A 14,274-nucleotide genomic window follows, 5' to 3' on the forward strand; every position below is an offset into this window, starting at 1 on the left:
ATCTACCCTTCCCACCCCTTAGCGGTTATTAAGCGAATGTTATTTAGCGATCTCTATGCATGTTGTTACCCTTCCCTTCTTAATAGTCCTAGAGGAAATTGTGACCTCTACCTATAGATAGTTCTAGATAGACCCCTAAGGTTTAAAGGATTAAATACTAAGGTGACAAGCAAGAACACATAGGACTTTAGCAAATAAAAGCAGGAAGGAGCAAATAAGAGGCTCAGGTTTACCTCCGCAGATAATGCATGTAAATAGCACGACTCAAACACAAACAAGGGCAGTATTATTAAACAGGATCCTAAGACATGATGTCTAGGTGAGTATCAGAACACAAGAGACATGCAGATTTATCTTTTTTTTAAACTTAGAAGCATGAGCCTAATCTGTTTGCCTACTGATTTTAAGCATGTTAACTATTAAGTAGTAAACACAAAGAGGCAGTTTCCAGTTTTATAAGAAATTTGATTACCTAAGGCTTGCCTAGGCATGGGATAATGCACAATTGTTACCAGAACTATTAAAATAGGGTAGGAGATATTTTACCTAAAGCATGCTGTTCTATGTTTTACAAGATACAGAATTATTACCAGTTTTACTTAAACGGGATAATTAGACGTGAGACTGTTTTATATCCTTTTTCATGCATCAATAGCTTAACTAGGTGTGACTGAGCGAGTATGAAAGAGATCCTAACCTGTATCTAATATGCAAATATAAGGTTCAGAATGGTTTATATGCAGAATTCCTAAAGCAGGATTTTTAAAAGGTTACAACATGATTTCAAAATATGCATAAGTAACAGTTTATTTTAATGTTGTCGTTTATCCTAGAAACAGGATTTCTAAGTGATAATAAGGATGTCAAAATGAGATGCTGAAAATAGTATACATGAAACCTAGGGGCATAGTATCTAATGCATGATATACTTTGCATGTATTGGTCCTAAACATGAATTCTAAAGCACATACAGAAAAATATAAACCTAAAGCATGTTTTCTACCATTTGATAACATGTGTAGCTACCCTCCCCTTTTTTACTAGCCAACCCCAATATTCGTTTACAATGAATATTACAAACCAACATTGAATGAATTACATTAATAGATAAAGAAAAATAAGAAGTCACATTATAAGGAGCCCGCAAGTAGGCCCAGATTTCCAAAACCTCAACTGTTCAGATTGTTTCATAGCCTTTCTCAATATCCGGGTGTGTCAGAGTTCCCTAAGGACCTCAAGGGATCCCGAGCAGTGCTCACATCCATATTTCACAACCATATGTGAGTAATTGCAGTATGGAAGAGCCAGCTCTAATGCATCAGAGTTCAGAGGGATCTCATAGGGATCCCTAAGCAGTCACACATTAGAGGGGCAGAACTTAGGGATCTAAGAATAAAGTGAGAGTATTTGACATAGTTTTGAAAAAAAAGTTTAAGTAGGAAAACAATTTGAAAAGAGACTTGAAAATAGTTTTGTAAAACAACAGAGGAGTTATTCAATAAGACAGTTTTGAAAAGAGTAGGGCAATCAACAAACAACAGACCAACCTCAGAACCAAAACAGGTTCAGCATCACACATAGAACAAAGAACCAAGACATGTTTAGCACCACAAGCCTTCACACAGGGGTAAATGGGAATTGGGGACAGGTAAAACGCATAATAGTAAACACATAGAAGGCAGAAGTCTTTGGAATTGGTACAGATATGCTCAGAAACATTGATTAGACATAGTCACAGAATCAGCAATGCTTAAGGGGTTCAGTATAGGATTAACATAATTTAAAATCAATCCCAGAATCATACAAGTTTAAGAGTGAAAACTACTTTACAAGGAGATTCATACCAGAAACCAGATAGAGCAAGATCACATGGAGACAAACTACATAGAGGGGGGTAACATGTTCATACTCATCCTAAGGAAGGAGGAGTACATAACATGCTAATAATGTAAATATATCAACTACAATTTTCACAGCAAAATCATAAGTAAAAGTAGACTAGAAACAGGATGAATTGAAGTAATAAAAAGAGGAGCAAGAGAGTAGAGTAATCATCCCTGGCTTGCAGCCGGCTGACTTAGAACAATACCAAGTAACTAGAGAAAAGAGAGCAGAAGAGAGTTTTTGTGTGAGAGAGAGTTTATTTTGAACCAATGTGTTCGTGTTTGTGTTAATGAGAGAGTATGTATATATAGTTTGAAACTAGGTAGAATAATAAGGTAAGAATCAAAGTCAAACAGTAATTATGGGGACTCAGAATCAATCAGTATAAAATCAATGTAAGTACTCCTCAATTAAGGGAATTAACTTCAAACGATAAAGACAAATAATGAAAGAGATCAAATAAGACTGGAACATAGAACATAAGAAAATATTTTCAGGCATAGTAAGTATAGAACAAGTAATTAGGCTAGGTTCAGAAAATCTAATTAAGGAAAGTACTTAAGAATCGATTGGCAGCATAGTCGACCAAAAATGAGGCAAGAATAATATCTTAGAGGTTGAAAATCAGTAAGGAAATCATCACAAGAGATTAGTGAAAGGTATTAATTACAGGAAATTAGGGATTCAAACAAGAGTAGTACTGATTAAGGGGAGATTGCCACAAGTCTCTATGCATACACGGAATAAACACATAATAGGCAAGAAGAGGCAAAAAATCATAAACCCTAATGAGCACAGCAGTAAAAATCACATAGAATCAGGGATTCAACTAGAAAAAATAGTAATAATTAAAGGAATTGACAGAATAAATATAATATAAGCAGAAGAAGCAAAAATCAGAAACCCTAATGAACATAATAGGGTAAAATTACAGAAACTCAGAACGTTCATGAGAAACAAGCACACATACGAATCAAATCATCAGAGACAGACTCGGAACCCAGGATTAGGACTAAGGGATTTAGGGTTTTAACATAATAAATCAGATAAAAGGGGAAAAACATGAATAATCATTTAAACGTAGTAAAAATTATAGAATAATACGGAAAATCAGAAGGAAAAGTCATTTTGAAAAGGGGTTAAGAAACCCTAGTTTGAAGATGAAAAGGCATTTTTGAAAAATCGGAAAAATTCTTAAGAAAACAGTAAAGATAACTCAAAATATACTCAGACTGTGGTAGGTATGAAGAGTTAAGAGATGAGTTAGGGTTTCAGAGAGAGATAAACCAGAGATAAAGAGATTCTGACTTAGAAGCCATGGATCTAGCTGAAAAATATAAAGATCTTACTTGGACGGCCAAGGGTGGCCTGAGAACGGCATGAAAAGGCCATGGGTGTGAGTTGAACAACCTCTGGTCCCCTTGAGGACCTCAAGGTAGCAAGGATCTGGCATGCGAGGGAGTCATGAAGGCTAGGGATGGTGGTTAAGCAACCATTGTTACCGGCGAGCCAACGGCCGGTGAGAGGAGCTTAGGGTTTAGCAGAGAGAGCTTGAGAGAGATGAGAGGATGTAACGGTGAAGTAGAAGAGAGAATGAGAGAATGAGAATGAGGGTTTGGGGGGGGGGGTAGTCTTTTAGGTTAATTAAGGTAAGAGAAGATCTGGTCCGTTGATCAAAATTGATCAACAATCTAGATTAAACAAGACATTGGGTAGGGTGGAATTAATGGATTGGGCATGGTATTTGGGCTATTTTAATTGGGTTTGGGGTCTGGTTTAATTAGGCTAGAATTGAAATGAAAGTGAGTTATTTGTTAAATACCCAATTAAATTAATTAAAATAATTTGTAAAATAGCTAATAATCACAAAAATGAATTTCATGCATAGAAAATAATTTAAAATGATTATTTAGTATTTTAAAATACAAATAACTAAATTCTGGCTAAAGATGGTATAAAATTATATGATTGGGCTATAATTGTAAAGTTATTGCAATTACAGCCAAAAGATGCCAATTTGGCTAATTGTGATATAATTTGGTCTTAATAGGACCAAAATAATACATTACATCAAGAAATGCTTTTGAAATCATTTTTGAGGTAATTTTGTAATTATTTCTTGGAAATAAAATGTTGGATAAATTAATAAAAATATAGGAAAATTGTGGGAAAATATCAATTGCTAATCAATGCATGATTTTGAAGACATATATGCAATTTGAAATATATGGGTATCAACAATACTTTCAGTACAAGTGATGTTCTTCAGCTATAGTATCTCTTGAGGTGTGCCATGTTCTGGTTGTTTGGCAACTTTTCTCCATCTTGGATCTCTAATTCGTATGAACCTTTCCCGATGACAGCTGAAACCCGGTAGGGGCCTTCCCATGTAGGACCAAACTTCCCTGCGTTGAGTTCCCGGGTGTTTTGAGCTACTTTCCTTAAAACCAAGTATCCCACTTTGAAATACCGGAGGTTGGCTTTTCGATTATAATATCTTTCTATTCTCTGCTTTTGAGCTGCCATTCTTATATGCGCCAAGTCCATGCGCTCATCGATTAGCTCCAAATTGACTAACATTGCTTCGTTGTTTGCCTCTTCATTTGCCTGGAAATATCTCAAGGTGGGTTACCCTACTTCTACCGGGATCAAGGCTTCTTCTCCGTACACAAGAGAGAAAAGAGTCTCTCCTGTGCTCGATTTGGCCGTTGTTCGGTATGCCCACAGTACCCCATGCAATTCCTTGGGCCATTTACCTTTATCTGCTTCCAATCTCTTTTTGAGATTTTGTATAATCACTTTGTTTGTTAATTCCGCTTGATCATTTGCGCTCAGATAATAGGGCGAAGAGGTGATCCATTTGATTTTCAAGTCTTCAAGGAATTTTGTAAACTTTGCACCTATAAACTGTGGCCCGTTATCGCAGGCTATCTCTTTTGGTATGCCAAATTTGTAAATTATGTTCTCCCACAAGAATTTCACCACTTCACGTTCATCGATCTTCTGATAAGGACCTGCTTCAACCCATTTAGAAAAATAGTCAAATAAAATCAAAAGAAATCTTACCTTACCAGGGGCCAGTGGTAGCGGTCCAACAATATCCATCCCCCACTTGATGAACGGCTATGGAGACAGAACTGAATGCAACGGTTCTATTGGTTGATGTACCAGTGGTGCGTAGCGTTGACACATCACATTTTTGTACGAAAGCTTTAGCGTCTTGTTCCATTCGGGGCCAATAGTATCCTACCCTTACCAACTTTAGTACTAAGGATTCTGCACCCAAAAAATTTTCACATATCCTCTCGTGGACTTATCGTATAACATAATTAGCTTCAGAAGCTCCCAAGCATCGGGCCAGCGAGACTTGGAAGGATTTCCTGAACAATTGTCCGCCTTTGAAGCTGTATTGTGCTGCTTTAGCGAGTAGTGCCCGGGATGCCTTGGGGTCCTCAGGCAACTTCCCGTGCTCGAGATAATCAATGATCTCATTCCTCTAGTCCCAAACTAAATTGGTTGTATTTACCTCATAATAGTTATCTATGTCCAGAACCGAGTGTTGTACTACCGTATCGGAATCTGATCCTTCATTTCTGTTGATAAGCCAAGGTTAGCTAATGCATTTGCTTCTGCATTTTCTTCCCTCGGGATGTGCGTAATTGGCCACTCCCTGAATCGAGCAAGCAATCTAGTCCCCAGGCTAATTTTTGTAGACCTAATTCACCATCAGCTAGGAGTCGCATTTGATTTCTCTGACCTCGGAATCTAGTCCCCAGGCTAATTCGATTCCTGCAATCAAAGCTTCATCCTCTACTTCATTGTTAGTAAAAGGAACCATTCTTATGGCCTGCCTTAAAGTTTCTCCTGAAGGCGTGGTTAATACTATGCCAAGTCCGGACCCTTTTACGTTGGAGGCTCTGTCCATAAATAGGGTCCAAACTCCTGACACTATCACTGCTTCTGTGGTTGCCCGAGGCAACAATCTCGGACTGAAATTGGCCAAAACTTGTGACTAAATTGCAGTACTAGGCTTATATTCTATGTCGAATTCACTCATTTCGATGGCCCATTTGGCCAACCCACCCGAGAGTTCGGGTTTATGAAGGATATTCCGCATGAGAAAGGTGGTTACCACAACTATCGGCTGACATTGTAAGTAAGGCCTGAGCTTTCGAGCGATGACTACGAGGGCTAAGGCCAGCTTCTCCAAATGCGGGTAGCGAGTTTCTACTCCCGTTAAAATTCTACTAACGTAATAAAAGGGATATTGCGTACCTTCGTCCTCACGGACTAAAACGGCGCTTACCGCTACTTCCGAGACTACTAGGTAGATTAACAATCTTTTGCCTTCTTCTGGCTTCGATAGTAATTGTCCCGACCCGGATTTTCCACCCTCGGGGTCGTGATGGCGCCTACTAATGAAAGCTAGTCAAGTCAATTTTTCCAATTATTAAACTTTTTCATAAATTTTAATGCTTTAACAATGGTGAACAAACTTCGTAAAAATAGCAGAATTAAATAAGCGGAAGAAACGAAATATAAAAGTTTAATATTAATACCAATACATTTCCATAAACTAGAAAGCTACCCAGATCCGGTGTCACAATTTCACAGACGGTCTAAGAGTACTACAAATAAGGGTCCGAAGGTAAGTACAAGTTGTTTCAGAAATACATAGAAGAAACAGTTTAGAAAGATAGAAGGAAACGCGAGGGCCTGCAGATGCCTGCAACTACCTCGGGTAAGGCTGTATTGTGGTCCGGGCCCGGGCTAAAATGGGTCAAACGGTCCTTGGCTTTGGCGGACCAGGCTTTGGCGAGCCGGGCTTTGGCGGTCCCGGGCCAAATGGTCTCGGGCCTAACGGTCCCAATGGGTGGAACCGGCCCACTGTGGTCCTAAGCCCACATGGTCTCCGGCTAAATGGGCCGGGCCCACGGGCCTAAACGGGCTTTTTCGTTCCGGGCTATTTTTTTTTGAATTTTTTTTATCCAAGGCAATTTCTTGTAAACTATATATGTATATACTAATATAAATTGCTTATATATAGCTATATATATATAGTATATATAGTATGTATAGTATGTATATATAATTATATATTGCCTTATATAATATATAGCTTATATATATATTATGTATACTATATCTATATCTATAATATATATATAGTTTATATGTATTAGAGATATATATAGTCTGTAGCTAAAGAAATTCTTGCTATTGTTAAATGTGTTATGAAATTTCAAATTGATTTATACAATCAGAAATTTTTAATAAGGACTGATTGCCAAGCTGCAAAGTTTATCTTTAATAAAGATTTTAAACATGATGTCTCCAAACAAATGTTACCCATAACCTCATCGGAGTGATATAGTAAACTCCTAGCTACAAAAACATGCTTAGTAAAAGACCCTTGAATACTAAATTTAACACTTACTTGTTTAGCCTATCATTTAGGCTAACAGTACTGCAAATATTAAAGAGGGAGGGAGTAGAACAGCACCAGAGACCTCGTGCTTGTGGCCAAGTGACCTTTTTATTTTATTACTGCCTTCAAAATATTAAAAGGGAGAGGTTTTTTCCCAATATTATAAAGGCATTAATTTAATAAAAAATGGGACACCAAGTATTACCTCCCTATCAATGTCTTTTACTAAAACAAAACTTTCAGGGATACAAGTATCCTGTTGGCAAAGATAAGCCCTAGGTAATTTGTATGAAATACTCATTGAACCACCACTAGCATTTTTTAAACGATGAGTGGTTTTATGAAAATATTTGGAGGGTATTACCCCTTCTTTTACACTGGCGAATTGTTCACAGAATTCACCTAATTGTTGTCTCTCAGTGAGACGATGTTTCTTAATTTGTTGGTTTAACTTGATCTCATTACACAAAGCTAAACCTTCCTGAGTGCATACACTAAAGAGTTTACCATATGAGTAAGTATCATAATTGATACTCATCCCTGTGCCTCTAAGGACTTTTCTAAGCCTTCGGGTTTTTCTTTAATCTATCATAAAGAAGAGCAGTATCTTTTGCAAGATCCTTTATAAAAGGAGAAATATAATTTAAGCTTCCTAAAAATCGTTGAAGCTGTGTTTTATCCGTAATAACATCAGGGAATTTAGAAGCAAATTCAATGCTTCTGTTAATAGGAATAATCCTACCCTTTTCAATATTATGACCCAAAAATCTAACATTATTTTGGAAAATCATCATTTTCGGTTCGGATATGACTAAACCGTTTTGATTTTTCTGAAGATGAGTTTTTAGAAAAACTCCAATATTTTATCACCCAAAAGTTTTTAATAAAAATAACCCTTTTAATTGATTACAATTTCAAAAAAGAGTTTGTAGCTCTATTTGATAGTGGAGCAGATTTAAACTGTGTAAAAGAAGGGGTAATACCCTCCAGATATTTTCATAATACCTTGTCCAATTTTATTCTAGAAAATTGAATGAATCCCAGAAGAACTATGCAAATGTTGCTAAAGAAATTCTTGCTATTGTTAAATGTGTTATGAAATTTCAAACTGATTTATACAATTAGAAATTTTTAATAAGGACTGATTGCCAAGCTGCAAAGTTTATCTTTAATAAAGATTTTAAACATGATGTCTCCAAACAAAAGTTAGAAGGCCCCATAAAATGAATTATTGGGGTAATAAGGACAACTTTAATAAAGTGACGGACCCCTCCATTATTGAAGGGAATCTACTTTTATAAAATAGTTTGTCTGATTTAGATTTCTTTTTATCTTGTTGGCCATACTTATAATTATTTTGTCGGCCATTTTACTGTTTTAGTTTTGTTTGTTTGTTAGCCGATCCATTATATAGGCAGAGTGGCCATTGAAGGGTTGTGAGGAGCACCTTGGTTTAAGGTTTACCTAGAGGTTAGTAGCTAGCCAGGGCTGAAGTTCTTGTAATTCATTCTCCTGAGCCTCATTCGGAAGTGATCCGGTAGCCCTTGTGGTATCAGAGCCATGTTTGTAGAAAACCTTAGAATCTAAGTTTAACACTATTTTCTTAATGAATATCATTAGGAAGAAGACTAGTGTTAAAAACAGTAGAAAAGAAGAATATGAATTACCCCAATAATTAGATCTGCTTAATAAGTGGACAATACCATTAGTCAAGCCTTAGGTAATATATCAGTTAGGTACCTTTGAAAGGATAGGTTTAAAACAAATAGTTAAAACTACTGAAGAGACTATCACTGTAGATAGTGACCATGCTACGTTCAGATTATTATCTGAAAGTGATTTAGCCTCGTATAGGGATTCATATAGATTTATACATATAGGCTTAATACAAGTCGCCTTTAAGCCACTTACTTTAAGAGACTTATGATAATAGGTGAATTTAACTATATTCAGGCCCTAAATAACCGCCTTCTTGCATAGTTTTGATAATAAAAGTGATAACAAAATGCTCTTATTAGTGCTTTTCATGACTTGCAGGTTATATATGACTAGGGAAGGCTAGGGAGTACTTTTGGAGTCAAAAAATTGGATAAAGAGAGGCCATCCGTGAAATATCCCAAGTGAACCACTCAAAAACAGGCTGAAAAATCAGAGAAATGATTTTGTCGCGGTTCCACCGCGACCGCGGCAGAACCGCGGTGAAGACTGCTCGCGGACAGAAGGTGATTCAGAGGAGCTGTTTGGCCACGGTTCCACTGCGACCGCAGCAGAACTGCGGCAGGCGCGAGAAAGTTCAGGGACTAAAGTGCAAAACACGGGATTTTTAGCCCAAAACCCTATTTTAAACACTAGACTTCGCCCAAGAGAGGCATGTATTGTTTTGGAGAGTATTTTTGGCAAGAAGAACAAGTGTGAGAGATCACCCAAAACATCTTGGTTTCTTGTTCTCTTTATTTTTCTTGCAAGTTTTATGATGAATATTGTTTTAGTTTATTTACCCATAGTTATGAGTAGCTAAATCCTTTGTCTAAGGTTTTGATGGAACCTATTGGGGGATGAACTTCTTGTTTATGTGAATACAAATTGCTAGTTTCAATCTTTATTTGTTCAACTATGTTCTTGTTGTAGTTAATTGACAGGATCCTCAATTAGCTGTGCCTATTTAGTGTGCATAACTCGGGAGAGAGTGCATATTTAGGTTGTTGTTGAACAACACTACTCCCAAAGTATAAGAGGGATCTATAACTGCGGGTTTAAAGGAGGGATTAGGGATAACGAAGCCTTGAGTGCAATCTGAAGTGAACTGTGTTAATTAAAGCTAGCTAGTGTATCTCGGGAGAGTGAATTGAGTATATTACTGTGATTACTCGGGAGAGATTTGCGGTAAGATGAGCGTTCATGATTGATAGAGGTGTGTTGGTAATTTTGTATGAAGCATAAACAGAAGGGATTCCATCATTATGGGAAGTCATTACCTTAGCATTTTCTCATTATTGTTTACAACCTCAGCATTTTAGTTTACATCTTGGTATTTACTTGCAATCTTAGTTAGTAAAGAAACCATCAACGGTGATTCAAACGTCTGGGGAAGTTGGTTCTCAAGAGTTTAGTAGTTCTAAAGATTGTGATTGATAGGTTAATTCTCTATGGATTCGATCCTGGGCAGAATACTCAGGTTATATTTGCAACGTCCGCATTGTCCTTTTTATAAGGCATAGTTGGGCGTGATCAAATTTTGGCGCCGTTGCCGGGGAGTTAACGGAATTATCAATTACCATGGATAGAAATACAAAAAAATTCTTAGTATAGTCAGTCTTCTCTACACCAAGATTTGATTGAAAATTTTGACGGTTGTTGACGTGGTTGCACAGGTGTATGCCTAGAAACTCTATGAGGACTGGAGAAGTACTTGAAGGACTCTCAGACCCCGAGAAAACATTCCGGATATTGACCCGTGCCAACAAAATACTTCAACAACCTCATCAAACACACAACCTCGAAATTGACATGGGTGACGTAGACAACGTCAACGGAAACGTCAGAGATAGGGCACCTCCTGTGCCTGAGGCTGCACTATATGACTGGGCACAACCCACAACTGACAATCTGGCCACTGCCATTGTTGTGCCCGCGATACAAGCTGAATCGTTCCAGATCACGAACAACATGCTGCACTTGCTGCAAAACAAGGGATTATTTTCTGGGACACTAGCCGAAGATCCTCAGCAGCACTTGAAGAACTTTTTGTCGATTTGCAAAACTCAAAGGCAACCCAACGTAACTCCGGAAGCAATCAGACTGTTATTATTTCCATTCTCGGTGACAGGAGCTACTCAGGTCTGGTTAAACTCACTCCCCATAAACTCTATAGAAACTTGGGATGAGTTAGTCAAGCAATTTCACATCAAGTTCCACCTCCCCAACAAAACAGCTCAACAAATTGATGAGATCGTGAGCTTTAAACAAAAACCAATGGAGACACTGCATGAGGCATGGAGCCGGTTTAAAGGAATGTTGGTTATATGTCCACACCATGGTATTCTAGATCAGATGTTGGGACAACGGTTTTACATGGGACTGTCAGATAGCATGAAGAACATTGTAGATGCCTCAGCTGGTGGGGCGTTTTTGAGCAAAACTTGGAGGGAAGGTCAGAGTCTACTTGACAAAATGGCTCAAAATTCGGGGTGGACGACGAGGAATGCACCTATCACTCCAGTGGTACACTCAGTGCCTTTTGACCCATCAAATTCCATGGCTGAAAATGTGGCGACCCTTTTGACACAGATGAGCATACTCACCAAAAAGGTGGAGGAATCGGGGCAGAAACAGCAAGTGCACATTGTAGATACCACCAATGGGGGCTTGTGCACATCTTGCATTAGTCAGCCAATTGGTAATCCGTGGAATGCTGAACATGATCATCATCATCAGCACCCTGAGGACTTGAACTATGTGTCAAACTATGGAGGCCAGAGATAGGGCAATCAGAATTGGGGTCAGCAAACTCAGTAGCCATACATACCACCTCAGCCACAGTACAACGCTGGAAACATGGGAGGTATGAGACCCCCCAACAATTTGACACCTTATCCAAGGTCACAGGGGTGCAACAATCAACAGCAATGGCATCTCCCACCTCAGCAACAGCATGGTGGAAGGCAAGAAGATGGGTTCACAAGACTTGAAGCAATGATGTAGCAGGTGATTGGGTCCAATGCAAAAATAAATGAAAGAGTAGATGCACATGACGCAGCAATCAAAAATATTGAAGTGCAATTGGGCCAAATTTCAATGTCTCTGAACAATCATCCTCGGGGGACATTACCTGCAGATACCCAAATCAATCCTAAAGATCAGGGCCCGAAGCAGTTTATGGCGGTGAGTCTCCGTAATGGCAGGGATCTTGATGTAGAGCAGGAGAGAGCTCGTGATAATATACAAGCTTAGACACTCATTCAGGTACCCATTGATCTAGATGATTCCACAAGGCTGACAGATGTGACAATCCAGCCTACTCAGGAAGAAAAGAATACTCAGCAGGAGACCGAGAAAGTTGCTGAAGCAGTTGAAGAGCCGGTAGTAGAGATAGTAGCTGAGAAAGAAAAGTCCCAAGAGATTGGGAAGAAAAGACCTCCTGCTCCATTTCCACAGAGGTTGGCCAAGCATCAAAAGGAGGAGCAGTACAAAAAGTTCTTTGAGATGCTCAAGCAAATTCAGGTTAATATTCCATTGATTGAAGCTTTAAAGGAGATGCCTGGATACGCAAAAATGATGAAAGATTTAATGTCCCGGAAATTTGACTTCCAAGACTTGGCCACGGTGACACTTACTCAGACGTGTAGTGCAGTGGTAACTAGACCTGTTGCTGAAAAGCTCTCTGATCTAGGGAGTTTTACTATTCCATGTACTATTGGAAACTTTGCTTTTGTGAAAGCACTCTATGATTTAGGGGCCAACATTAATCTTATGCCCCTGGTCACTTACAAAAGGTTGGGCATTGGGAGAGCTAGACCCACATCTATGTTGTTGCAGCTGGCTGACAGGACTGTGAAGCGTCCATTTGGGATCCTTGATGATGTACTTATTCAGGTGGGGAAATTCGTGTTCCCTGCAGATTTTGTGATATTGGATTGCAAAGTGGACGAAGAAATTCCTATCATCTTAGGAAGACCATTCTTGGCCACAGGGAGAGCTCTTATTGATTGTGAGATCGGGGAACTTAAGATGAGGCTCAATGACGAAGAGATTATATTCAATGTGCAGAAATCTATGAGGCGACCAAGTGAGTTCGCCAATTGCTCTCTTATTGATGCCGTGGATGTAATCGTACAGTCTGATGATGAAGTGTTGACGGTTGAGGATCCCCTCGCTGCATGTTTGACGGATTTGGAGGAAGTGAATGGTGAGGACTTGGCGAAATGGGTGTGGGCACTGGAAGGTAGAGGGTCTTGGGAAAGAAATCTAGAGTTTGAGCCCCTACACTTAGAAAAGAGGGAGACTCCTCCAGCTAAGCCATCTATTAAAGAACCGACGAAGCTGGAACTAAAGCTATTGCCAGCCCACCTCAGGTATGAATTTCTGGGACCTGACTCCACTCTACCTGTTATTATCTCATCTGGTTTGTTAGATGTGCAGGTCCAACAGCTTCTACAGGTATTGAAGGAGTGCAAAACTGCCATTGGGTGGACCATGGCAGACATCAAGGGGATCAACCCCGCTTACTGCATGCATAAGATTCTGCTGGAAGAGGGGCACAAACCTTCCAGGGAACATCAGAGGAGGCTGAACCCTAATATGAAGGAAGTGGTGAAGAAGGAGGTGATAAAGTGGTTAGATGCGAGAATTATTTTCCCAATCTCTGACAGCAGCTGGGTTAGCCCAGTTCAATGTGTGCCTAAGAAGGGTGGCATGATGGTTGTGAAGAATGACAACAATGAACTAATCTCAACGAGAACCGTCACAGGCTGGAGAATTTGTATGGATTATCGAAAGTTGAATCTAGCCACCCGGAAAGACCACTTCCCACTTCCCTTCATCGATCAAATGCTGGATAGATTGGCAGGGAGGTCACACTTTTGTTTTCTGGATGGGTACTCAGGGTACAATCAGATTTCCATTGCACCTGAGGACCGAGAGAAGACCTCCTTCACATGCCCTTATGGCATTTATGCCTTTAGGAGGATGCCCTTTGGCTTATGCAATGCACCCGCCACATTCCAACGGTGCATGATGGCCATATTCACTGACATGGTTGAGGATATAATGGAGGTGTTCATGGATGACTTTTCAGTGGTGGGAAGTTCATTTGATGAATGCCTGGTGAATCTGACGCGTGTGCTGAAACGGTGCATCGAGACTAATCTGGTGCTGAACTGGGAGAAGTGTCATTTCATGGTACAAGAAGGCATAGTCTTGGGGCACCGGGTGTCAAGCAAGGAAATAGAAGTAGATCGAGCAAA

General features: G+C 39.2%; 2 protein-coding genes across 2 annotated transcripts; one reads left to right on the forward strand and one right to left on the reverse strand.

Moving 5' to 3' along the window:
* Positions 1-4,149: 4,149 nt before the first annotated feature.
* On the reverse strand, positions 4,150-7,850 carry LOC138871435 (uncharacterized). The gene is made up of 5 exons (XM_070149315.1): positions 7,677-7,850; positions 7,518-7,568; positions 7,348-7,351; positions 4,615-4,898; positions 4,150-4,491 (listed from the first exon to the last, which is right to left on the reverse strand). The coding sequence occupies exons 1-5, from the start codon at positions 7,848-7,850 to the stop codon at positions 4,150-4,152; spliced, it is 855 nt and encodes a 284-aa protein (XP_070005416.1).
* Positions 7,851-11,937: 4,087 nt separating this feature from the next.
* LOC138871436 (uncharacterized) lies at positions 11,938-13,869 on the forward strand. The gene is made up of 4 exons (XM_070149316.1): positions 11,938-11,973; positions 12,017-12,193; positions 12,275-13,621; positions 13,768-13,869. Exons 1-4 carry the CDS (start codon positions 11,938-11,940, stop codon positions 13,867-13,869), a joined length of 1,662 nt encoding a protein of 553 aa, XP_070005417.1.
* The last annotated feature ends 405 nt before the right edge of the window (positions 13,870-14,274 follow it).

The sequence above is a fragment of the Nicotiana sylvestris genome, chromosome 6 (genome assembly GCF_000393655.2).
Source record: "Nicotiana sylvestris chromosome 6, ASM39365v2, whole genome shotgun sequence".
NCBI lineage: Eukaryota > Viridiplantae > Streptophyta > Magnoliopsida > Solanales > Solanaceae > Nicotiana > Nicotiana sylvestris.

What these genes read in the sequence shown, in the direction of transcription:
- LOC138871435 (XM_070149315.1), bottom strand. Translation starts at nt 7,850, where the DNA reads ATGAGTATCAATTATGATACTTACTCATATGGTAAACTCTTTAGTGTA. An exon ending in TCGCCAGTGTAAAAGAAGGG is followed by an intron (nt 7,569 to 7,676) that starts GTAATACCCTCC and finishes CTTTGCCAACAG; the next exon opens with GATACTTGTATCCCTGAAAG. An exon ending in GGCCCAAGGAATTGCATGGG is followed by an intron (nt 4,492 to 4,614) that starts GTACTGTGGGCA and finishes AGATATTTCCAG; the next exon opens with GCAAATGAAGAGGCAAACAA.
- LOC138871436 (XM_070149316.1), top strand. Translation starts at nt 11,938, where the DNA reads ATGGCATCTCCCACCTCAGCAACAGCATGGTGGAAG. An exon ending in CAGCAACAGCATGGTGGAAG is followed by an intron (nt 11,974 to 12,016) that starts GCAAGAAGATGG and finishes ATGATGTAGCAG; the next exon opens with GTGATTGGGTCCAATGCAAA. An exon ending in GCCCGAAGCAGTTTATGGCG is followed by an intron (nt 12,194 to 12,274) that starts GTGAGTCTCCGT and finishes ACACTCATTCAG; the next exon opens with GTACCCATTGATCTAGATGA.